Source organism: Bos grunniens, chromosome 26 (genome assembly GCF_055505025.1).
Source record: "Bos grunniens cultivar Pamir isolate PY7600 chromosome 26, Bosgru_T2T1.0, whole genome shotgun sequence".
NCBI lineage: Eukaryota > Metazoa > Chordata > Mammalia > Artiodactyla > Bovidae > Bos > Bos grunniens.
This window is the reverse complement of record NC_141190.1, coordinates 37100327-37125689: the sequence shown is the minus strand read 5'-3', so window position 1 is coordinate 37125689 and position 25363 is coordinate 37100327. Positions and strand designations below refer to the sequence as shown.

General features: G+C 42.2%; 1 protein-coding gene across 3 annotated transcripts in view; it reads left to right on the top strand.

Moving 5' to 3' along the window:
• Positions 1 to 25363, top strand: part of SHTN1 (shootin 1) — a 120340-nt gene that overhangs the window by 10104 nt on the left and 84873 nt on the right. For 2 of the 3 annotated variants that reach the window (XM_086377093.1, XM_086377091.1), the window contains exons 1-2: positions 510 to 956; positions 18507 to 18559. In XM_086377093.1, the coding sequence (XP_086233219.1) occupies positions 899 to 956; positions 18507 to 18559 (111 nt within the window). In that variant the 5' untranslated portion in view covers positions 510 to 898. Of the gene's footprint in view, positions 1 to 509; positions 957 to 18506; positions 18560 to 25363 lie in introns of those variants that run through there. The other variant, XM_086377092.1, reaches the window with a different exon arrangement.

The window sequence follows — 25363 nt, the reverse complement described above, 5'->3', positions numbered from 1 at the left end:
CCAGCCCAGGAGCCAGGAGCAGTTAACTAATTTACCACGCCCTCCCTGGCTCACTGTGTACCTTACCCGTCTGGTCTGTTTCAATATCTGTACGCTTTGAAAGTGCCAAACGTACAACACAGAGCTTGCCCCTGGGGGAAGAGGGCAGGAACCTAGGTTTATCCACACGGAGCCCCCACCCCCAGGGTCCTCTATGCAACAACTGGGGAAGAATCTGGGTGTTTATTAGCTCATAACATCTCGCTCTCTGCATTAACAGCAGTTCGTGGGGAAAGGCCTTTGACAGCGTTCAAAGTGGGCTTCTCATAGACGATGCAGACCCAGGGCAGACTTCCTCCAGAACACGCGCCTGGCCGAGGGTGGGGGTGGCGGTCCAAAAGGAGGGTGGAGGCGGAGAAGTGGGGTGCAGGCGGAGACGGGGGGTGCAGGAACCAGCCAGTGCCACCTCAACGCAGGGCCCGCGCACGCCCTCCCGCCCGCGCATCCTGCGGCGCCGGCCTGGGCGGCGGAGGAAGCCGAGCGCGTCGGCGGCCGCCGCAGGCTAGCACGGTAGACGGTCCCGTGGTCACCGAGGGTGCCTCCGGCGTCCCCACCCTTCCCCGCTGCCCCCGGGGCTGCCGGCCTGTCTCCGCCCCCCTCCCCGCCTCTCCGCCGGCCGGCAGGTAAAGCCGCTGAGGCCGAGGAGTAGGTGCGCTGGGATGATCTCACCCGCGCGCCCCGTGCCTGCAGGAGGAGGAGGAGGAGGAGGAGGAGGAGGAGCGGGAGCAAATCCAACTTCCGGGTAGCGAAGCCGCCCGCCAGCGGCATCTTGCTTTTTTCTTCCCCCCCACCCCCACACCCCTGCTGCACCCCCTCTCTTCTCCCTCCTTTCCTTTTATTCCCGGCCCCACCTGCCAAAATGAACAGCTCGGAAGAGGAGAAGCAGCTGCAGCTCATCTCCAGCCTGAAGGAACAAGGTAGGCGGGCGCGTAGCCGCCAGGTGCGGGCGGCCGCGGCCCGTGGGCGGGGACGGCTGGGGCACCGGGTGCGGAGCGGGTGGAAGCTGGGCGGGAGGGGTCGCGGCCGCCACCGTCACCCCCAGTAGCTCCGACACCCCGGGGAGAGGCGTCCGCCGCGCCCCGCGCTCTTGGGCGAGCCCCGGGGCAGAGGGTTAACGTGCCTGTGCCCCGGAGGGTCGCGCCGGGCCGTGCGGGAAGCAATTCCCCGTTGGTGGCTTTAGCTGGAGATGGTTTAGGGAAGGGGACGGGGGTTCGGCGCGGACACGGTCCCACGGTCCCCTCCCGTGCCACGCGGGAGAGGCGAGTGGGGCTGGTTGTCGTGGAGAGGGCACAGTGTGGGCAGCTCCGCTGGCCTGGCTCCCTGGCCGCGGCCCCACCCTTGCACATTGGCGCTGGGAGGCCTGCCGCGCGGTTTGACAGCCTTTCTCCAGCTTTTCATTCTGGTTTGGCCTAGTTCCTCTTTCCTTCCCCAGCTGGGATTTGCAGGCCGTGGTGTGCTTTATCGCTTCCCATTTCTAGCAGTGGATTCGCCAGTGAGGCGGCACCCTGATGGTGTAGGGCTTCTTGATTTAGGACTTGGCTCTGGTTCGCAGAAAAGCCAGGCCTTGTAACCAGCATTTCTACACTGCCGGGTAATTAGATGCAGAACTGTTTTAGTATCCTAGTAAGTAACAGTTTTAGTCATTTTCATCGCTTCACCACCGGTCTGAACAAAGCCAAATTAAGATCGCATGTGAACCGAACACCTTTTCAACTTAAAATGATTATGTCCCTGACCAAAGGTGGCCTGAGAATACAGGTCAAGAAAGAGAGGAACCATACAGATTTAGGAAGTAAAAATGTGTGGGAACATACTTTTTTTTCTGAATAACTTGCTAACACGACCGGATCGTGGAAGGGGCCCTGCTCCGTGGTGAATCCTGGTGTTTAGTCCCAGCTTTTTCTCTTCTGTTGACTCAACTCACCAACTCTGTGATCTTGGGAGAGTCACTTCTCTTTTATGGATCTTATGGTTAATCAAGCCTTACTTGACTACAGGCAAGAGCTAAACCAGATGATGTCATGAGATCTGTCCAGTACTAAGACCTGTTGCTCCCTGAGATCACAACCTGTTCATAGGGTATATGGATCCCTCTGGGGTCCACATTCCTGAAAACAAATCTCATCATGACTGTTTAGTAACTGGGTGACCTTGGGGAAATTATTTCAGTTCAGTTCAGTCACTCAGTCATGTCCTACTCTTTGTGAACCCATGGACTGCAGCACACCAGGCTTCCCTGTCCATTGCCAACTCCCTGAGCTGGCTCAAACTCATGTCCATCGAGTCGGTGATGCCATCCAACCATCTTATCTTCTGTTGTCTCCTTCTCCTCCTGTGTTCAATCTTTCCCAACATCAGGATCTTTTCCAATGAGTCAGTTCTTCGCATCAGCTCCAAAGTATTGGAGCTTCAGCATCAGTCTTTTCAATGAATATCAGGACTGATTTCCTTTAGGGTGGAACTGGTTTGATCTCCTTGCAGTCCAAGGGACTCTCAAGAGTCTTCTCCAACACTACAGTTCAAAAGCATCAATTCTTCAGTACTCAGCTTTCTTTATAGTCCAACTCTCACATCCATACATGACTACTGAAAAAGCAACAGCTTTGACTAGACGGACCTTTGTTGGCAAAGTAATGTCTCTGCTTTTTAATATGCTGTCTAGGTTGGTCATAGCTTTTCTTCCAAGGAGCAAGCGTCTTTTAATTTCATGGTGGCAGTCACCATGTGCAGTGATTTTCGAGCCCAAGAAAGTAAAGTCTGTCACTGTTTCCATTGGGGAAGTTATTTAACCTCTCCAAAATGGGCACAACACGTTTCTCTGTGGTATCCAGCATCTGGAAAGTACTGGATACATGTTAATGGCTTTTGCCTTCCTAGTACCTTCAGCTCCCATCCTTGATTAGTCTAGTGGGTGGGCACAATGCCTTTATCTGGAATTTCTCAAGTGTTTTAGTGAAGGGCTGGATTTTGTTAGTATTTTATTGCTAATAATACCACCCCCACCAACATAAGGGGTTCTTTGTAGCTCAGTGGTAAAGAATCCACCTGCAATGTAGGAGATGCAGGAGATGTGGATTCGATTCCTGGGTCAAGAAGATCCCCCAGAGGAGGCAATTGTAACCCCTTCCAGTATTCTTGCCTGGGAAATCCCATGGACAGAGGAGCCTGGCATGCTACAGACCATAGAGTCGTAAAGAGTCAGAAATGATTGAGCAACTGAACATGTATGCGCACCCCCAACATGCTTGTCTCAATTCATATTCTAGACTTGAAACTTTTATTATTGATGATATCTGTCAATGGATATCAGATCTTTTGTTGGATGGTCAGTTTTCAAATAATGTTAAAATTTTAAATTTCACTTCTTTTTATTCTATATATAATTTCAAGGGTAATTTACCAATCCACATAATGCACAAGTTATTTATATTTGATTTTGGAACACATCTCTATCTCTGTGTTGGATTTGAGAGCTGAGGAAAAGGGATGATTCTTAAGTTTCTGGTTCTTTTTCCAATTATATTGGGAAATCTGTGCATTGTACTTTTAGAGGATATATTTCTTAAATAGGGCATGTCAAAGAGGGTAGAACAGCTGGACTTTGAAATTTGTGTTTCTTAAAGAGTACATTTTTTTTTTAAGCATATTGAGTCTGGTTACACAGGTACTGGGATTTCTTTTTCAGCCCACAGTGTAATTTTTATAGATTTCAAAATGGGGGCGTTTATTTGTCAATGGACAAAGAGTTGGGCATGAACTGAGTGACTAACATCACCCCACCATAGACTTCGATAGCAGTTGACTTGTTTCAAGAGTGTTTTGTTGCTGTTGAACCTACAGAACTGAGTTGGGAAGCTAGGGATTTGAGGTGTAAAAACAGGCACCTAGGTGTTTGGACTCTTACCAATATTGTGATCAGTTTTGTAAGCTGATGTGTGTGATTTATTTTTGAAAGTAAACAGTACTGTTCACTGCCTGTTAACACTGTGAATAATTTCACTATCTCTCGTTAATGTGAACAAGAACCATTATTGATTAAAGGTTTTTTTTTCTAATGCTGAGTAAACATATTCATTTACTCCTTTGACAAATAGCATGTACCTATCACATGTGAGGTCCATGTGCTAGGCACTGGGAGAGAAGATAGTGAACCAGACAGACAAGTTTAATGTCTAGTAGACAGTCATTAATCAAATAATCATATACATCAGTTTGTACAATTAACAGTTTGTTGTTCTAGGTTTTTAGATAGATTTTTGTTGGCTTTGAGGGCGTATACACATAAAGTTTTGCTAGACATTGCAGAAATGCCCCCTTGCCCACCTCAAATGGCTGTACCCGTTCACATTCCCCACAGCAGTGTCCATTTTCCAACGCATTGGTCAACACTGACCAGTGTAGTCTTTGTTGACATCTTGACAGTTTGTTTAATTTTTGCCTATCTGATGAACAAAAATGGTAAACCTTTAAAAAACGTGTTTGACCTGGTTATTAGTGAGGTTTGAAATCGTTTTTACATGTTGATTGACCATTTAGGTTTCATCATATCATTCCTTCCCTAGTGTTTTAAGTCTAAAATTTGCACCCATTCTTCAGGAGGGTGTTCAGAAAGAAAGTTCCCATCCACTGTGAATGGCAGAGCTGACAGCAGCCTTCCCTAATGTGAAGCCTTTAGTGGTGTGGTGAATAAGGTTGCTTTTGACAAAAGTTGTGAAATGTAATGACGGAGTCTGTCATAATATGAACAATCTCTAATTTATACTTACCATTCCCTAAGCTCTATGTCTTATAAATCACACCCACTTCTGAATTACTTCAAAACATTGTATGTTCTCTTCTAGTGAATGGTATAATTAGCTATATTATGTCTTTCTAGAAAGTTATATTATGTCCCTTTAAAAAAAATTAGCCAGTGTGCGATTGCTTATGTTCAAGCAGATGTTGAGGTAATGAGGTAATTCTCCTTTTGTCTTTTTGGGGGCTTTTTTTTTTTTTTGGACTGATTGACATCTTTAATGCACTGAGAAATGGCAACTTGGGATACTATTTCCAAGCTTACTAAAGTGGACATTTTTCTTACAAAACATGTTACAATTTGCTCCCCTTCCAGAATTCTGCTGGGAAATGATAGACTTAGCTCAGCATTTGTTTAAGATACATGATTTTCTTTGTATTTCATTCAGCCCACATGCATTGAATATTCATAGCCAGGCACTGTGCTAGGCATCAGAGATGCAAAAAATCTTGTCCCTGCTCGTGGAGTTCCTAGTCTAGAATTGGTGGCCTCATTTGGGTCGTGTGTTTAAAGTCCTCTGGCCAAGGAAGGGCGGGGCATCTTGACTGGCAGCCTCCACAAAGACCAAAGGTTTGGAATAGTCCAAAATAGAATGATGTGCCACTACCAGAAGAGGGGCATGCAGGCTGGGCAGACACAAACAGCAGATGTCCAGTAAACTGTCACCATCATAATGCCATGTCATTTGGACCTTGTGGAGGAATTTTGTAGAGAATGATTCCCACTTAGTAAAACTGGTGTTCTAACATAAGACCACCACCAACAAATAAATAAAAATTATGGGCTAGGCTTGGACTAACACTTTTAAATGGCAAGATAATTGGTTTTAAGGCAGGATAACCTTTCACCTTGAGAGTTGGTATCATTTTCTCCAAAATTATCGAGCCAGCGCTCAAAAGTTCAGATGGAAATTGAGTCAAGCTTATTCTTAAGGCTGAGATAGTAATTAAAAGAGGCTTCTTCCAGTGTTCCTTTGGCTTCTAGGCTGTAAAGTAGCCAGAGCGGTATTTTGACAAAAGGACTGAAGCTGTTGTCCACCACGATGACCATATTAGTGTGCAAAGCCGAAGCATTGTCAGTCTTGGATCCATGCAAAGTCAGTCCCTAGAAAGCTGTTTGGAACTAACTGGTTGCCTTGGTGTCAAGTGCAAACTTGACTTTATACCACTATTTTCTAAGTGTGGTCCGGGGGCCAACTGTGTCTGAAAGAGCCAGGGAATATACGTACTTACTGAGTTGTTTATGAAAAGGCTGGTAAATTTTTTTTTCTTCATCTGATTACATTTTTATAAGATTTATATTTAAACTTTTTGCTTTTACAACAAAGTATAGATTGAGGACAGAGAAGGCAATGGCACCCCACTCCAGTACTCTTGCCTGGAAAATCCCATGGACAGAGGAGCCTGGTAGGCTGCAGTCCATGGAGTCGCTAAGAGTCGGACACCACTGAGCGACTTCCCTTTTACTTTTCACTTTCACGCATTGGAGAAGAAAATGGCAACTCACTCCAGTGTTCTTGCCTGGAGAATCCCAGGGACGGGGAAGCCTGGTGGGCTTCCATCTATGGGGTTGCACAGAGTCGGACATGACTGAAGCGACTTAGCAGCAGCAGCAGCATAGATTGAGGAAAGTCTGCAAAATATAAATGAGCATCTCAGTGAATTACTTTTAAAAAGCAAATATGTTCCTGCTGCTGCTGCTGCTAAGTCGCTTCAGTTGTGTCCGACTCTGTGCAACCCCATAGACGGCAGCCCACCAGGCTCCCCCGTCCCTGGGGTTCTCCAGGCAAGAACACTGGAGTGGGTTGCCATTTCCTTCTCTAGCGCATGAAAGTGAAAAGTGAAAGGGAAGTCGTTCAGTGGTGTCCGACTCTTAGCGACCCCATGGACTGCAGCCTACCAGGCTCCTCCATCCATGGGATTTTCCAGGCAAGAGTACTGGAGTGGGGTGCCATTGCCTAACAACACTTAAATCAGAACATTTCCAGAAGCCCCTCATAACCCCTCAATACCATCAGCTTCCTCTAACTGAAGATATTCAGTACCACCAAAGATAAGTTTTGCAAGTTTCTGAAGTTTACAGAAGAGAAATCATACAGTATGTATTACTTGCTTCTGTCTTCTTTTACTCATTATGTGTATGGTATTTATTAATATTGTTGCGTATAATTGTAGTTCATTTGTTTGCATTGTGCTCAGTTGCTCAGTCATGTCCGACTTTTTGTGACCCCATGGACTGTAGCCCACCAGGCTCCTCTGTCCATGAGATTTCCCAGGCAAGAATACTGGAGTGGGTTGCCGTTTCTTCCTCCAGTGGATCTTCCTGACGCAGGGATTGAACTGCGTTGCCTATGTCTTGTGCCTTGACAGGCAGATTCTTTACCATTTGAGCCACCTGGGAAGCCTGTGAACAGGCTCCACAAAATGGAAAAGGCCAGGAGGTGGATTTTCCCCTCGAGCTTCTAGAAGGAACATAGCTCTGCTGACACGTGGCTTTTAGCTCAGTGAAACCTATTTTGCACTTCTGATCTCCAGAATCCTAAGATAGATTGCTCATCCACTGTATGAATAAGACAAAAAAAATTTTTTTAAGCTAATATACTAGAGATCAGGGGTCAACAGACTTTTTCTATAAATGACAGAGATAAATATTTTAGGCTTTGTGGGCCATATGATTTTTTGTAAACCAGAGTATTTATTGAAAAGGCATTTTCCTAAAGTTTTTGAGCCACTGCTGAAGAAACCTCAGTTGGGTTACTTGTCTTGAGATGGACATTCAGCATGGCCTGAAGAACTAGATGGTCTAGTCAGAATTTCACTGTTCAGTTCAGTTCAGTTGTTCAGTCACATCCAACTCTTTGAGACCCTATGGACTGCAGCACACCAGGCTTCCCTATCACTAACTCCCGGAGATTGTGCAAACTCATTTCCATCGAGTCAGTGATGCCATCCAACCATCTCATCCTCTATTGTCCCCTTCTCCTCCTGCCTTCAATCTTTCCCAGCATCAGAGTCTTTTCCAATGAGTTAGTTCTTTGCATCAGGTGGCAAAAGTATTGGAGTTTTAGCTTTAGCATCAGTCCTTTCAATGAATATTCAGGACTGATTTCCTTTAGGATGAACTGGTTTCATCTCCTTGCAGTCCAAGGGACTCTTAAGAGTCTTCTCCAACACCACAGTTCAAAAGCGTCATTTCTTCACCACTCAGTTTTCTTCATGGTCCAACTCTCACATCCATACATGACCACTGGAAAAACCATAGCTTTGACTAGATGGACCTTTGTTGGCAAAGTAATGTCTTTGCTTTTTAATATGCTATCTAGGTTGATCATAGCTTTTCTTCCAAGGAACAAGCATCTTTTGATTTCATGACTGCAGTCACCATCTGTGGTGATTTGGAGCCCAAGAAAATAAAGTCTGTCATTGTTTCCATTGTTTCCCCATCCATTTGCCATGAAGTGATGGGGCCAGATGCCATGATCTTCATTTTTTAAATGTTGAGTTTTAAGCCAGCTTTTTCACTCTTCTCTTTCACTTTCATTAAGAGGCTCTTAAGTTCCTCTTTCCTTTCTGCCATTTCGGGGGTGTCATCTGCATATTTGAGGTTATTGATATTTCTCCCGGCAGTCTTGATTCCACCTTGTGCTTCATCCAGTCCGGCATTTCGCATGGTGTACTCTGCATATAAGTTAAATAAGCAGGGTGACGGTATACAGCCCTGACGTACTCCTTTCCCAATTTGGAACCAGGCCATTGTTCCATGTCTGGTTCTGACTGTTGCTTTTTGACCTGCATACAGATTTCTCAGGAGACAGGAAAGGTGGTCTGGTATTCCCATCTTAACTCTGCAATTAGGTAGATCAGTCTTACTTTGTTGTTGTTGTTGTTAGATGTAAGAGTAAACATATGCTTACAGAAGAAAAAAAGCATATGGACTGAAAAGTACAATTAGCTACTCCTTCTAGCTCGTTGTTTCCGAGTCTTTATTATATTCTCCAAAGGAGTCTTTTTTTGGGGGGTGTGGGGGTTTCCAGGTGGCATAGGGGTAAAGAATCCACCTTCTCGTGCAGGAAACGCAAGAGACACAGATTAGATCCCTGGTTCAGGAAGACCCCTGCAGGAGGAAATGGCAGTCCACTCCACTATTCTTGCCTGGGAAGTCCCGTGGACAGAGGAGCCTGGCGGGCTGCAGTCCAAGGGCTCACAGAGTTGAACATGACTAAGCATGCACTCAGGATCGTATATATGTACCTCTAGTAAGAGTTGATGAAAATGGCACTTCACCTGTAATCCTCTCCTAAAAACTTGTAGTCCAAGTCTAATGAGGACAACATCCCATGTTAAGGAACATTCTACAAAGTATCTGATCAGTGCTCCTCAAAACTGTCAAAATTATCGAAAACAAGGAAAGTCTGCGAAATTCGTCACAGCCTAGATACTCGATGGATATGAGTTTGAGCAAACTCTGGGAGGGGTCAAGGAAGTCTGGTGTGCTGCAGTCCATGGGATTGCAAAGAGTCGGACATGACTGAGCAACTGAACAAACAGCAAGATGTGTCTAAGGAGACACAACAACTAAATATAGTGTGACATCTGAATGCTCCTGGAACAAAAGTAGAACGCTAGGTAAGAACTAAGGAAGTAAGGTGTGGACTGTAGTTCATAATAGTGTGTCAGTATTCGTCCATTAATTGAAAGAAAAGTAACACAATAATGTAAGATGTTAATAACAGGAGAAACTGAGTGTACGGTATACGGGAGCTCTACTATATGGGCAGTTTTGCTATGGATCTAAAGTTTATAAAATCAAATTTATTAGAATCAGTAATGCCCACAACCTTGTACACATATAGCTGTAAGTGCAGCTGTAGGAAGAATTCTCAGGAGTGCAACTGTTAAATCACAAAAGTCTGGGTATTTTAAACTTTCTTGTGCTGTAGATTTTATTCAGAGCTGCTAAGACAGCCAAGATTCGCTTTAAAATGTGGAAGGAACACTGCTTTTGGTCTTCTCTTCTTCCCATGCTGGCTAAGCATTTTATTTCATTTATTTTTTTTAATTGAACTATCTAAGTATTATAAACATTAAATCATGAGTTTTGAAATTTTTGTATGATATAGTGGACAGTAATATATTAGGATCCTTTTAGTTACTTGATTCTATCTCAGATCCTGTATGATGTAATTCAGGGTATGATTCTGAGACTGATACACATACATACATACACACATATATGTATATGTATTTGTTTTTTTTTTTTTTAAATAAGACTTTGGGGAGCAGTTTTAGATTGTAGAAAGATGGAACAGAAAGTACGGAGAATTCCCGCATAATCCCTCATCTTCCCCCACTTTTTTCTATCATTATCATTTCATATTAGTGTAGTACAGATTATTGTACTACAAAACTGTACTACAGTTCTTAGACTTGATGAGCCAGTATTGATACATTATTATTAACTAAAGTCCTAGTTTGCATTAGGGTTTATTTTTTATGTTGCACATTCTGCAGGTTTAGACAAAGGTATGACATGTACCCATCATAACATTTATCAAACAGAATAATTTCACTGCTCCAAAAACTTCCTCTGTCCTACCTGTTCATTTCTCTTACTTTACCCTGGAACTCCTGGCAGCCACCCATCGCTCCGTCAGTTTTGCTTTTTCCGTTTGTTGTATATTTGAAATTGTACAGAATGTTGCATTTTCCGATTGGCTTCTTCCACTTAGCAATATGCACGTAGGCTTCCTATGTGTCTTTTGTGCTTGAGAGCTCATTTGTTTCTCTTTATCCCTGAATAATACCCCATTGTATGGGTGTACCATTGTCAGTCTCTCCATTCACTTGTTGATGAGCATGATGTTTGCTTCCGAGTTCTGGCAGTTATGAATAAAGCGGCTGTAAACAATCACGCGGTGGTGAGGTAGGGGAAGGGGGGAGTCCTAGAATAGGTCTCCGTGTTTCAGTGAGCTACGCCCTAGGCTGTGACTTTCATAAGTGCTTCTAGTTTTAGTTTTCCCTGGTAGTAAGACAAGACTACAAAGGGTTGGAGGTGGTTATTACAGTCTCTTCAATCTGTTAGGCTCTGATAAAAGAATTTCCCTTGAGGGAAGGCCTTGTTAAGAAGAACAGAAGGCTGTGGGCGTATTTCATCATGGATACTTTTCTTGTCCCCTGCCAAGACCAGTAGGGAATTTTCCTCAGTATTGACTGTGAGGTCCTGGTAGCATTCCTGGAGGTAGGACTCATAAAAGCGTCAGGGCTTCCTAACCCTGCCCCTCACCTGGAGTTTTTAACTTTCAAAACTTGTTGCAACTGAACCTCTAGCAGTTTGTCAGTTAAGAGTTTAATTTTTCTTCCCCTGGCTTGGCACAGGAGGGGATTTTGTACCTTGGCTTCTTCTCCACTAGGTTGTGATCCTCTGTATCTACCTGAGTGTATCTCTGATTTTTAGAGTAGCAGTTTGCCCAGTGTCTTCCGTTCTCTCATGGATCTAAGAAGAGTTGTTGATTTTGTTTGTTCAGCTTTTGTTGTTGTTGTGAGAACCACAGTGTCAGCTTACAAGCTCCTTAAATGCCAGACCAGAAACCAGGCTAATAAATGTGTTTTAAAGTTACCTAGTTTCCTTCCTTCCTTTTGGTTAACTTGAAGTCCTTAATATAGTTTGTTGAGATGATGTCTTAAGCATCATTAAATCGTCAGTGCTGTACTGTGTGTTCTATCAGGTAAAGATTGAATTTCAGGTTTGCCGTAACTTCTTTTCAGATACGAAATGTCTCACCTTTGTGTTTGATTAGGCTTTCCAGCAGTGTTTTCCCTGGCTCTTCTAATGCTTTTATTAACAACTGAGGTATAAATGACTTCTCTTTCTATTCTGCCTTTAAGAGCAGGACCTATTGGGATGTGTGGAGAAGGGAATAATGTCCTAATTGAACATTATCTCTTATGACTCATGTCCTTATACCCCATTAGTAAGAGATGTTTCAAGGCTCCGTGGGTTTCAGAGATGCAGACTCAACAGATGAGAATATGTATTAGATGATCTCATGAGGCAGTGTTTTTTTTTTGTTTGTTTGTTTTGGTTATATTTGATGGCTTTTTAAAGCTTCATTTTTCTAAAGTACCTTGTTGTAACATATGAGGTAAGAGGCCCTTTTAGTTTGGGGAGGAAAGTATGTGCTCTTGCATAAGTTGTTCATGTAAAGACCTAGGTCCATTCTGCCTTCTTCCTGAATTTAGCACACGTTTATCAAGTGCCTGATAGCTCAGGTGGTGAAGAATCCGCCTGCAGTGCAGGAGACCCTGGTTCGATTCCTGGGTTGGGAAGCCACTGGAGAAGGGATAGGCTACCCACTCCACTATTCTTGGGCTTCCCTTGTGGCTCAGCTGGTAAAGAATCTGCCTGCAATTTGGGAGACCTAGGTTTGATCTCTGGGTTGGGAAGATCACCTGGAGAAGGGAAAGGCTACCCACTCCAGTATTCTGGCCTGGAGAATTCCATGGACTGTATAGTCCATAGGGTCGCAAAGAGTCGGACACAACTGAGTGACTTTCACTCACTCACTTATCAAGTGCCTTCTATATGTCAGGCATTGTGCTAGAAGAGGGCACAATGGATGGATAAAGACACAGTCTTCACCCCAGAGGATTATTTCTTGTCTAGTGCTTGGGCTTCCCTGGTGGCTCAGATGGTAAAGAATCCACCTTCAATGGGGGAGACCTGGCTTCGATCCCTGGGTTGGAAAGATCCCCTGGAGAAGGAAATGGCAGTCCACTCCAGTATTCTTGCCTGGAGAATCCCATGGACAGAGGAGCCTGGCGGGCACAGTCCATGGGGTCACAAAGAGTCGGACACAACTGAGCAAGTAAGCACACCAGCACAGTGCCCATCACACACAGTGATGCTCAGAAGTGTTTTTACATGGATGGCTTTGTGAATCAGCACACTGGTTCTGCTTCCACCATTTCTTGCCATGGGATTTGACTTATCTACGCATTTGTATCTTCACATTTAAAAAGTGGATGTTAATATTTGGCTTAATTGCTCTACATCATAGATTTATATGAGCCAGCCATTCATTCATTATAGGCATGGACTCTGGCTTAGTATTCAGCTGAGTGTAAGGTTTACAGCAATTGAGTGGGAGAAAAGGCAAGAAAACAGATTTATTTTCAGACAACTTATTAATGTTGCATGTAGATGCTCCAGTAGAGATATGTGAACAGTACACACTGGTGAAAATTACAGTGTTAGTCACTCAGCTGTGTCTGACTCTGTGCGACCCTGTGAACTATAGCCTGCCAGGCTCCTCTGTCCATGGGATTCTCCAGGCAAGAATACTGGAGTGGATTGGTATGCCCTTCTCCAGGGGATCTTTCCAATCCAGGGGTCAAACCTGGGTCTCTTGCATTGCAAGCAGATTCTTTACCATTTGAGCCACCTGGGAAGTCACTATAAATGCTGATTTTTGCCCATGGTATATGGGGAGAGTTTCTTAGAAGAAATGACAGTTGAACTGCATTGAAAAGGAGGATGTGCGGAAGATGGGGAAGGGAAGACCTTATAGACAGAGGGGGAAATATTTGTAAAGACACCAGCGTCTGAAAGGTCTTAGAGGGTTTAGGGAAGTGTTGGAGCTTTGGGGGTGATGGGAGTGAGTTGTGGTCTCTGAATGAGATTCAGGTCTCTCGCTGAATGGAGAGAGGAGAGGGGAGTCGGGTTCCCAGATGTGATGCTAACATCTTTGGTGGCTTTTAAACAAGAGAAGGAAATAACCAGATTGCTCTGTTATAATGCTATCTATTTTGTAAAGAATGAACTTCGTATACAGGGAAACTAGAGGCTAGAGGAGGAGTTGTTGTCAGTCACTAAGTCGTGTCTGACTCATTGTGACCCCATGGTCTGCAGCACACCAGGCTTCCCTGCCCTTTCCCATCTCCTAAAGTTTGCTCAAGCTCATGTCCGTTGAGTTGGTGATGCCATCCAACCATCTCATCCTCTGCCATCCCCTTCTCCTGCCTTCAGTCTTTCCCAGCAGCAGGGTCCTTTCCAGTGCATAGGCTCTTCACATCAGGTGGCCAAAATATTGGAGCAGCTTCAGCATCAGTTCTTCCAATGAATATTCAGGGCTGATTTCCTTTAGGATTGACTTGTTTGATCTCCTTGCTGTCGAAGGGACTCTTCAAGAGTCTTCTCCAGCAGCACAGTTCGAAAGAAGCACTGACTACAGAGGAAGGGCAGATTGGAGAGACATTTTGAGATCTGAGTAGTGTGAAGATCCTTTGGTGGTGAGGGGGAGGTGGGGAATCAAGGCGATGATTCCCTTGATGCTGCGATACTAGCTTTAGAACTAGGTAGATGATGGTCATGCATACAGGAAGTAGGGTGGTTGGGCAAAATTTAATTGATAAGTTCCCTTTCTAACATGTTGCGTTTGAGGTGCTTGTAAGGTATCTGGGCAGAGATGTCCAGAAATACTGTCCAGTAGAACTTCCAGCTGGGATGGAAGTGTTCTGTGTTCACTGTCCACAGTGGTAGCCACTAGCCACGTGTACCTATTGAGCAGCTGGAGAGCTGAATTTAAAATTTTATTTTAGTTAACTTAAATGTAAGTAGCCACATGTGGCCAGTGGCTACCAGATTTGACAGTGCAGGTCTTTTGTAGTGGTTGGAAATACTGATCTGGAGCTAAGGCCAGGATGGGGTGGTTAAGCTTCCTGGGACTGAGAGGCGCACTGGACTCTAAAATGCTAGAACTGGAAAAGGTCCAGGCCAACTGATTGTTGTTCATCCTAGCCAGAGGTGTTATTGGCCTGTAATTATGACTTTAGTTGTCGTGTTTCTCAAACAACTAAGTCTCCTCAGCTGCTTCCTGGGATGGCTATGGCATGGTCTGCAGCTTGGAAAGAAAATTCCCTTTCTTGGCTTTAGGGGGTTAGAAAATAGAAAACCAGCATGATTCTTGAAACACGTGCTTTGCCTGATATTCTCCTTGTTTTCTCCACATCTTCCTTTTTCTTCCATTCCGTTCTCCTATGTAGTGAGTCTCTTCTTTGGCTGCACATTAAAATCACCTGGGGTGCTTACTTCTCATAAAAAAATATGGCTGTCCAAGGTCCACCTAGTTAAATCAGAATCTTGGGTTAGGGGGGAGTGGAGAGGGAATTAGGCAGCTGTGGGATTTAAAAGTGCCTCAGGTGATTCTAACGTGCAGCCAGGATTGAAAAGTACAGCTTCAGACATGCCTACACTTCTTTGGCACCTTCTGCTTTTTACTACACAAACTACAATTGATCTTTAGCCCCGCTCTCTTCTCCTTTTATTTGGTGGAGGGTAATAGTACTTAGCATTTCAGAGATTTTTGCCATCTTTCAGGCCACGTATGACAGAAGTTAGCCTGAGACTGAAGGGTGTTAGGGAGCAGCCTGATCTCATACCTTGTGTAAGGATTGACATACCTTGATGTAATAGTAATCATTTTAACAAAAACTCAGGATCTTTGATCTTACTTGTGACAAATGGGGTCCTTTAGTTAAGGCATGTGAATGCTCAGTTGTGGCACGTGGAATCTAGTTCCCTGAGCAGGGATCAAACCTGGACCTCCTGCCTTGGGAGCATGGAGTCTTAGCTACTAGACCTCCAGGGAAGTCGCAACAGTTGAACATTTACTATGCCTAAGTGTCCTTGTATCTTACATATTAGTCAACCTACTCTTAATAACAGTACTGTGAGAGATGTACAAGTGTTATTCCTATATTCCAGATGAGGAATCTGAGACTCAGAATAACCAATTTGCCCAATGCCCGTGGATAAGTGAAATGCTTGGGCTGCACTTTTAAATTGCTGTGATGTGACTTTACAGTGAAATATACTTTAAGGGATGACGTCTTCCCAAGCTGCAGGTATCTTTCCCGTGAAAGAGTTGGTCAAATAATTTCTTCTTTTTTGTTGATTAATTCAGCATTTGGAAGATTTCTCTCATCAAATCACTTGAGTTGTGCAATTCATGGTAAAAGTTTTTGAAACTGTGAGCCAGGTATGAAATGATAAGGCTTACTCTGTGACACTTTGGCATTGCCAAAAAAGAAGTAGCTGAATAACATAGGTCACTACAAGTTTAGTGTTTGCAAGTTTTGCTAAAAATGGGGTTACATATGTATTCACTATGATGTATGTATATGTGACTGTTGGTAAGGCAGTGAGCTTGGTTTTTTAATTTCAAAGAAATAGAAGTATATGAGTAAATGTTTCTATGTCCTATTCCCCAGGTGCCCCTTCCCACTACTAAATGGTTGAATTCTTCCCATACTTTTTCTACCCCTGGGCAGGTACCTGGTTTCTTTTTTTTAATTGTATTCAGTCTTGGAAAACATATTTTCTGTGGTTTCCATTAAGATATGATAGGTGAAGGGTTCATAATTAATGCTTTTCATAAAGACCCAGTAACTGGGAGTCTGGACTCTATTGGCAGTGGAATGGAAGAACAGTTACCAGTTTTTTTGAAAAGGCCTTCAAAGCCGTTATCTAATGTTTTAAACAGGAAAAAAAATTTCTTAAGGTCAATGTGAGATCATGGTTTTATAATCCTTTATTGCTTTTTTTGTATATCTGTAATGTAGGTCATCAAGAATAGAGCGGTAAACCAGTTTTGATTTTTCAACTTTATCTAAGAATACTTTTGAATGTTAAGTAAACTGAAGCAAAGTCTCTCACTAAAATATTTACTTCTTTTTTGAAACAATATTAGAAGTAGTAATAAGATTTGAGACCATGACCATAGACTACCCAGTGATGTAAGTGGATAGAATCTCTTAGTTCTTAGAATCTTAGTTCTTAGTCTTAGAATCTCTTAGTTCTTGTTTCTTTTTGTTAAAAAAGGAGGGACAGGACATTTTATTGAATTTTCAGACCCGAGGACAATTTAGTTCATACTCATTGGTTTGGTTTGTATGATGGTGGCTGGTAAGGAGCTGGTGAGCTTCAGTCTGTGATTAATCAAATCTTTTCTGTTGAAACTGTTTTTAAAAGGGGTACATCTTTACATGTATGCATTAAGCTATCTATGGGCTAATTTTCGAAGATTCTTTTTGGGTGTGGCTGTGATAAAAATTGTCTGTTAGTTCATATTTAGATGAAGTGTTGCTAATACTTCTGGGCATTGATGATATAATCCCATAAATATTTGTTTATTTGAATTGGATTTTAAGATTTCAGTCCTGACATCATAGTAACTACCCTTCAGATTGCTGTTGAAAGAAACAGCATGTACTTTACTATATGAATTGTTTTTCGGGTGTCTGCTCCAGTGGTTAGAATCATACACTCTAGCATTAATGACCAGATTATTTGGAATGTCCTTAAAACTACAGGTTTCAGATTTTTTTATTTCTGCCTTCAGGTTCTTCATAGATATAGAGAGCTTTGTCTTTTTTTTTTTTTTTAAGAAAAGCTGAACTTTTTAATTAATTAATTACTTTTATTTATTTTTGGCTGTGCTGGATCTTCATTGCTGTGTGGGCTTTTCTTCTAGCTGCAGGGAGCTGGGGCTGTTCTCTAGTTGCCATGCATTGGCTTCTCATTGCAGTGGCTTCTCTTTGCAGAGCACAGGCTCTGGACACATGGGCTTCAGTAGTTGCGGATCCCAGGCTGTAGAGCGCAGGCTCAGTAGTTGTGGCTCACGGGCTTTGTTGCTCCATGGCACGTGGGATCCTCCAGGACCAGGGATTGAACCTGTGTCCCCTGCATTGGCAGACAGATTCTTTACCACTCAGCCACCAGGAAGACCAAAACTGAGCTTTTGAAGATAAATACCAATTAAATTTTTTAAATGTCAAATTATAAAAATCCAAGCTTGGTTATTGCCTGGCTCTCTCATACCGGTCAAAATGGTGCTGGTCTGGGAGTAGACAGCAATTCTCCTGGGCCCACCTTAGACATTCTGCTCCATCATTAATCCTAGATCATTCTCTTTCTTCCCACCATAAACTCTGAACATCACATTCTCAACTGTGAGGATATCTAAAAATGGTGCTTTGGCTAAAAGTTGAATGCGGGGGTTATGATCATTTTTCTGGCAGTAGAGGATTTTAAGTAGAAAACTGCTACTTTCCTCACATAGTTGGATATATTTGCAAACAACTCCCATATTCTTGCAACTTAGAGAAATGAATCTGGCTAGGATCTGGTCATAGCTTAGTGGTTGATGATCTTGCAGTGCCTGAAAATAGTTGTTCTTAGCTGAATGCTCATAGCATAAACTTTCGTCTGTGGGTAGAGCAGATATGTGACACTGAGTTCATTTTCTGGAGGCCAGTTTTCAAAAATACACCTCTGATTACAGTACCGCAGCCTGATCATGCTGGAAGGAACTTCGGGGAACACCCACCTGTCTCCTTTCAGAATTGCTGAACATCAGAGATGAGAAGTGGCTTGTCATCGGCATTTATGGCTCATAAGTCTTCCTAATGACCTAGGAGAACTGAAATTTGGCTCAGGGGACTCACATCTGCTCTGGTCTCTTTATCTTCCTTTTTCTTTAAAGCGGGAGCCCATCTTCTGTAGTCTCTTCTCCACCCCACCCCCAATCTGTTAATAGACAGTAGTTGGGTTCCCAGGTTTTCCCACAGTAAACTTTTGATAGCATTGTGACATTTCTTTCCTGTTTTTCTTTTAGCGATAGGTGAATATGAAGACCTTAGAGCAGAGAACCAGAAGACAAAGGAGAAGGTTTGTATTTTACTCTTTCTTTCCTCTCTTACATGTGTAAAAAGCCTAGACAGCATGGTGCATTGTTCTGCCACCAATTTCAGTTAAATGCGAATGAGAGTTGTTTTTTTAAAATTTCTTTTCTCCTGCATGTGTGGTTCAGGCTAATATCAACTCCAGGCTCCAGATGGTAAAGAATAGCAGGCATGCCACAGTGGGCGCTGCTCTGGGAGATTAACTACGCGGCTAAATGTGCAGCAAGGCACCAGGCCAAGGAACTCAGGCCCCCAAGAAGTGTACTTTTTCCAACAGTCAGATTGTGATTCTAGTGATGGCATTGAAGGCCTGAGACATTTACCTTTGGGGTTTAAGCATCTTAGATCTGGAGGGCACTCTTTGGAATCAGTCCATTGGCGTTTAGCTCAAATGTCTCCATAAACCCTTTGTACGTTTGCTTCCTCTAAATATGTGAATAATATTTTGGAAATTGAAAAACACCCAATGTGAAGATGGTGGAGCCGGTGAATATTTTCCTAGGCTCTGGCAGTTTTATTTTTTAATTGTTAAATAATTGAATTCTACTTACGTTTATGTCTCTGAACATACCCATTTAAGATTCATGAGTGTTTTTTTAACATATGTCTTCTTTTCTTTATAAGTTTAGGGAAGGGACAAATAGAAGGGAAAGCTAAGTTTTAAGAAGTACAGGGACTAAGTAGAGAATGAAAAGGAGGAGAGAGACAGAGAGCTGTCCATTATTGTTATTTAGATATAAATGAAGTTTATTTTAGAAATTTAAAATTTCTATTTTTAGACATTTGTTTGATAGACCAAATATTTCAAAGCATAACATCCAAGGTGGAAAATTAATAAAACAGGTTCTTTGTGGTTATTAAAGAAGGTGCTCATCATTGCTGCAAATTATTCAACCTTGTCTTGAAAATTTCAGAGTAAGAGATGTAATGAAAATTGGCAGACAGCTAAATATTTTGGAGGGGTAAAATAATAAATTGTGGCATATTTGGGGGGTATTTATTGAGCTCTTAAGAATCGACTTTTAATATTAAGCTCTTAACATTTAACTTTTTACTCATATTAATTTGCCACCTGTATAGATGTTGGTGTGGTAGTATTAATGGTAAGTACTCTAGTTCAAAGCCCAATATGATGGATTTTTAGATCGTTATTTTTCACTCAGATTTCTTGCCCCTTTGCTCATTTGTAAATAAACCTTTGGTGTTCTATAAAATTTTAAGTATCTTCCCTTCCTTTTACTAGGCAGTACAGGAAATGGTGGGTGGGTAATGAGAATATTTGTGATAGAAGACGGCTGGTACATGCATCTAATATGGTAAGAAGGTCACAGAAGAAAGTTTGACAGGTTTTCTGGTTCTCAATTATTAGACAACAAAACCACAAATGTCCCAAGTCTGCCAACAGGTGGGGAATGTGTACTTAGATCCTGGGTCCCTGATGCCCCATAATTTCAAGCAAAGCCGATGGGTGATGCTTAAGCCAGATAGCTTGAGCCTCGTTCCTTAAGATACCCAACCATATTCCAGCTCGGGGAGAAAGAGCCAAGACTTAGCAATTGAGTCTCCTCCATAGATGTTTCTGGTTCAAGAGTGAAAGAGCAAATCAAATAGGAAGAGTTAATTCAGGAGAACTCTTTGATTTACATAGAAAATAGTACTAGGGAAAGTAAACATGTCTCCATATGACAGAGAAAGAAGGATCTAGGAGAACATGAATAACATAAGAGGAACAAATTTTTTTTGTATTTTTTCTTATCCTTCTTTAATCCTTGCTTATTTGTACACCTAGCATTGCCCTAAAAATAGTAGACATTCTATAAACATCTGTTATTAGTGATGATGAAGGTTGTTTAACTGCGAGCCACTTTCTGCAGTGAGTTTTTAAGTGAACCATCTGTAATACAAGTGAACAGCAGGTAAATGCATTTGGCAAAAGAAGGATTAAAAATTAACTTGGCCTTTTACCTGTTTACATGTTTCTCTACACAGAGTATGTCCAGAAAGTTTTGTAACATCTCTATTGACCTGCTCCTATACTCATTCTTTAAAAATAACTATTAACAGAAATGGGAAGAAAAGACATGAAAGCAATATGGAATGCTGTGTGGTCGGGTAAAACAAAATAGGATGGCTTTAAGTTTACCACACTCTTGTTTATCTTGTGTTAAAAGACTAGCAGGCTTATTACTGCAGATTTGTCCCCCAAAGGGGGCTGTATGACAAAGGAGGGAAGCCTATAATAAAAGCCTTTTTATACAGCACAGAATGAGTAAAAGCAGCTTTAGTTCTGGAGGTGGTAAATGGAGAGCACCATTTTCTCTGGCAAAGCACTTTCTTCTGCCTGGCTGTGTGAGCTTTGTGCAGTCCACATCAGCAGATATTCATAGCTATTACTTGGTGACCCCAAACAAGTTCAGTTAAATTTGTCAAGGATAGGAGTCTAAAGTAAGACTCCTTTTGCCATAGTTAATTCAGTGTGGGCAAATTTTGCAGACATGGAAGGGAATAGAAAAGTAAACAGCAAATTTTTTCCTTCCTTGTGTCCACATTAAGTTTAACCATCTGTGTTGTCTGGTCACGAACCTTATCGGTGGGAAGAGACCCTGGGTGTGATTCCTTTGGGTAGATCTCTTTATATCCTGTTTGGAATCTCCTCTGTTGAGACAGGTGGTGGGATGTGAATTTCCTCAGAACAGGCAGTTGCTGAAGAGAGTGTTTTTTTAAGAAGCTACTGCAGGTCATGTACATCCCCTTATCTTCCTTATCTGATGTGCCCAACAACCCTGTGCCAGCTTTGTTTCACAGAAATCAGGACCTCAGGGCTCAGCATGGCTTCCCTGGTGGTGTGGAAGGTAAAGAATCTACCTGCAATGCAGGAGACACAGATTCGGTCCTTGGGTCGGGAAGATTCCCTGGAGAAGGGAATGGCAACCTACTCCAGTATTCTTGCCCGGGAGAATCCCATGGACAGAGGGCTACAGTCCATGGGGTCACAAAGAGTCAGACATTACTGAGCGAGTAGCACTTTCACAACCTCCTTTTCAGGGCTTAACAGAGTCTAGATTCAGACATAGGTATCCTGACTCCAAATACTCATTTTGAAGCAGGTAAACTTAGGGGAGCTAATTGACTTTTCCCACAAAAGTCTTGGTTTTATTCTTTATTTTTTATTGTAAGCTCAGAAATTTTCCACCAGAAATGATCAGATTCAATACTTTTCTGGATCGTTCTTCTTCACCATATATTGGTTTGTATTTGAAAACTGCAAGTTAAATGTCAAATCAATCTTACATTAGAAAAATTCTCACATGTGTGTGTTTCTGTGTGTGTCTGCACATGTGTACCCGTCTGTGCGTGCGTGTGTGTAGATTCTGACACAGTGAAGTGCAAGGATCAGAGTAGGAGATTTGGGAGGGTGGGCCAGTGTCTTAACGGTCTTTCCCTTTGCAGTTCTCCCTTCTTAAGAACAGTGTAACACAATCATTTTGTGGTTTTTATCAACTTTTTTGAGGATGGAATCAGGATCTGAGTTGATGAGGAAACCTTGTATTGAAAGGAAAGTTTTTTGCTGAATGCCTTTTGAGCACGGGGACGTAAAGAAAAATGTGCGAATATCCCACTCTTAAGTATAAAACCACTCTAATGAGGGGTACAGGCAAGTTGACAAATGACTGTGATGAATTGTGCTTAGAACATGAACGCACATCCATGAACGTTCATGACGCAAAGCGTTCATATCCATGAACGCTTAGAATTTGGGGTAGGATGGGAAAAAGAGACAAGATTCCTACCCAATTCCAAGCAACAAACCCTTATTATCTTTTAATGCTTGGCTTAAATATCACTTAAATTGTTTTTTTCAAAGTCTTCTCCCTCTCACAAGCAAGATTGTTGCTTCTTTGTAATGAAACACCTATTTCTTATGTACTTATCACATCTTATCAACCAAAATTCATTATCAAAATCTTATATAGGGCACAGGTAAGTTGTATGCGTTGGATTAGTGTTTTTTTTTTTTAAAGACATCATTAAAGGTGGAGATGATGGAAAGGTTACTTTGCACTATTTGTTAGAAACTGGGAAGGCCTATCACATTGATTTCAATAACCCTTTCAAATTATTTTGGGGGTAAAAGAAAAATAGATATATATATATTTTAAAGTCAACCAAATGAAGTTTCACTCTGCTCGTGAAGCAGTTATCATATTTAAATGTGTTAGTCATGCTTCTACAATTGAAGGGCATCCTTTATGACTCATTCAGAATCTTTGTCATAGTCCTTTGTGGTTTTTTCCTATATATGGAGGTGGCGGGGGGTGGGGGCAAAGCTTCTTTGAGCTTTTAATGGAATAGCTTTCACATTTCTCAGGGTGGTGGGGGTGTGTGTGGAGTGTGCATAAAAAGAAAGAAATCTGTAGAATAGAAGAATGTCTGCCTTTGAACAGTAAGTATTTATGTTTAATACTATGTTCTGAGATCGAGTTTTGAAATGAATAAATGTTTAAGTGGCTGATTAGAAGTCGTTTGGGTGAGCTACTGTAACCCTGCATCAGGCGGTTCTGTCAGCTTGCCAGGAACAATGAATGAAAAGAGAATGAGACAGACACTTTCCAAGACTTAGGTTTCAAGAAGCAAGATAGATGATACTGTTTGCATCTTGGCTCAGTTGTCTATTGTAAAAATTTCTTCATCTTGTGTAAATTTCAGAGGTGAAGGTCCCAAAGTATTTTATTTTTAAGAAATCAATAAAGAAGCCACTCTAAAGAGCAAGATATGCACCCATTATGCTAACTGTTCATGCATAATACATTCACATACATGCAGTTTCTTTAGAACAGAGTGGCAAGTGGTTGTGCCAGAGAAAAAGTAATTACTTAGCAGTTTGAAAGTGAAAATGAGTCTCTTATTAACAGCAATCTATCCAGAAACAAAGAGCAAGGATCTCTGTTCTGATGACATGTGTTTCCATCTAACACACAATACCTAGAATTTGGAGAATGCTGTAAGACAGCTTTAGGGGGCAGCTACTACTTTATTGCCTGTGAAAATTGGAGGGAAAGAACTTTGAATTGAAGAAAGAACACCAGCACAAGAGAAAGAGAGTGAAAAGAATTCCGTCCTAGTGGGAATGATTTAATTTACTGTGTTCTTTAAAGATAAGCTCAGCTGAGTTCTAGCCAGACTTACAGAGGTAGAACAATAGAATTGTTGATTTTTATTAAAAATGATTTGATGGTTTTTGACTGCATCACCAAAGATACTAACACAGGTAGATATGCACAATTCGAATGCTCTGCCTGTTTAAACTTGTAAATATTGTAACTGGACAAAAAAGGGATGAAGTTCAAGAAAAATAAGTAAAAAATGGTGTAGGGTTGAGACCTCTTCAGACTCAATGTTGTAGCCTCTGCTGGGTGTTCCTCTAGTGCAGTATTTCTCTAATTATAGCAAGTGTTGTTATAAATTGCTTGTTTGATTGTTGATCTTTCTTGGTTGAGCATAAGTTTTATGAGAGCACTTTGCCTGATATGTTTCTCACTGTATTTTTTTCCTGCTTAACACAGTGCCTGTATGAATAATTTGTTCAGTACTTGGAGGAAGGAAATAAAGGCTTTCAGTGGTGACAGTAGATACCTGCTTAGACGTCTAATTCAGTCAACTGTAAGGTAGTAGTGTTTGTCCAGATCGTCTGCTCTGTTCTGTGTAGGCAGTGCACATGTGCACTTCTTGGGCTCCAAATTGGTGTTTCTACAGGCTCACAACCCTTGGTTAAATCTGTGCATCATGGAGATAAAAATTAATGTTTGTGTTAGTGGAAGTTAGACACAGTTCAGAACACCAGAGGTTTTCTTGCATAAAACATACACAGCAAAATATAAAGATATCTTAGTGTCTGAATCAGTTATCTATACTTCTGCTGAGCCCCAGTGGGCAGACATCTTAGTATAAACTGGAGTTGGATGATATGTGAGGCAGAAAGAACAGAGCTGCCCATTTTGGTAGGGGAGAAGGGAGCGCCAGTTCACCCTGGAAAGACTTTCCTCTATAAGTCAGCCTTCCAGTCAGTGGTTTGAAATGCTGGTGTAGTTTCCGAAGCCAGGTAAGCTTACCAGGTAAGCTCATCCGAGCTGCCTGGATGAGCCTCAAGGAAGAGTTCTGGAAAACAGCTAGGGCTTCTAATATTAAGAGCTTTCAAAACCAGCAAGGCTAACCACCGGCCAATTCGCCACTTCATGAAGAGCCAGAATAGAGACTCTAGAATAGATGTAATGTTACCCAGCTTGCTTCAGCCAGCCAGCACTGGTGCTGCTGGGTTCTCCCCCAGCCTTGAGCTGCAGAGAATCGTTGAGCATCATCATTAAGTGATGTGGGCCCAAGAACATCTGTTGCTATTGGAGAGTCTTCACGAGCAATTCTCACACAAAAAGAAGCAGTTTCTGCAATTGGTGCAGCTGCGCAAGCTGGAGAGAGGACGGGGTGGGATGGGTGAGGGGCTTCTGTGGGACATAAAGAGGTAACATCCTTCCAGAATCTTTGCTCATTTCTTTCTGTTGGTGGAATGAGATAAAGATTACAAGATATATTTCTGGGTTCACCTAAAATGATGAAAAAAGTAGATATTTGGATTTCTGCTTAGTAAACGGATGTATCCTCCATATTTTGCTCAGCTCTGGTTTGGAATAAATAAGTTGCTTTTGTAGCATGTGTAAATCTCCCCCCTGCCACCACCCCCGCAACCCCTTTCAGTATCCATAGCAGATGGTAAATTCTGTGGCTGCCAGTTCTAGCA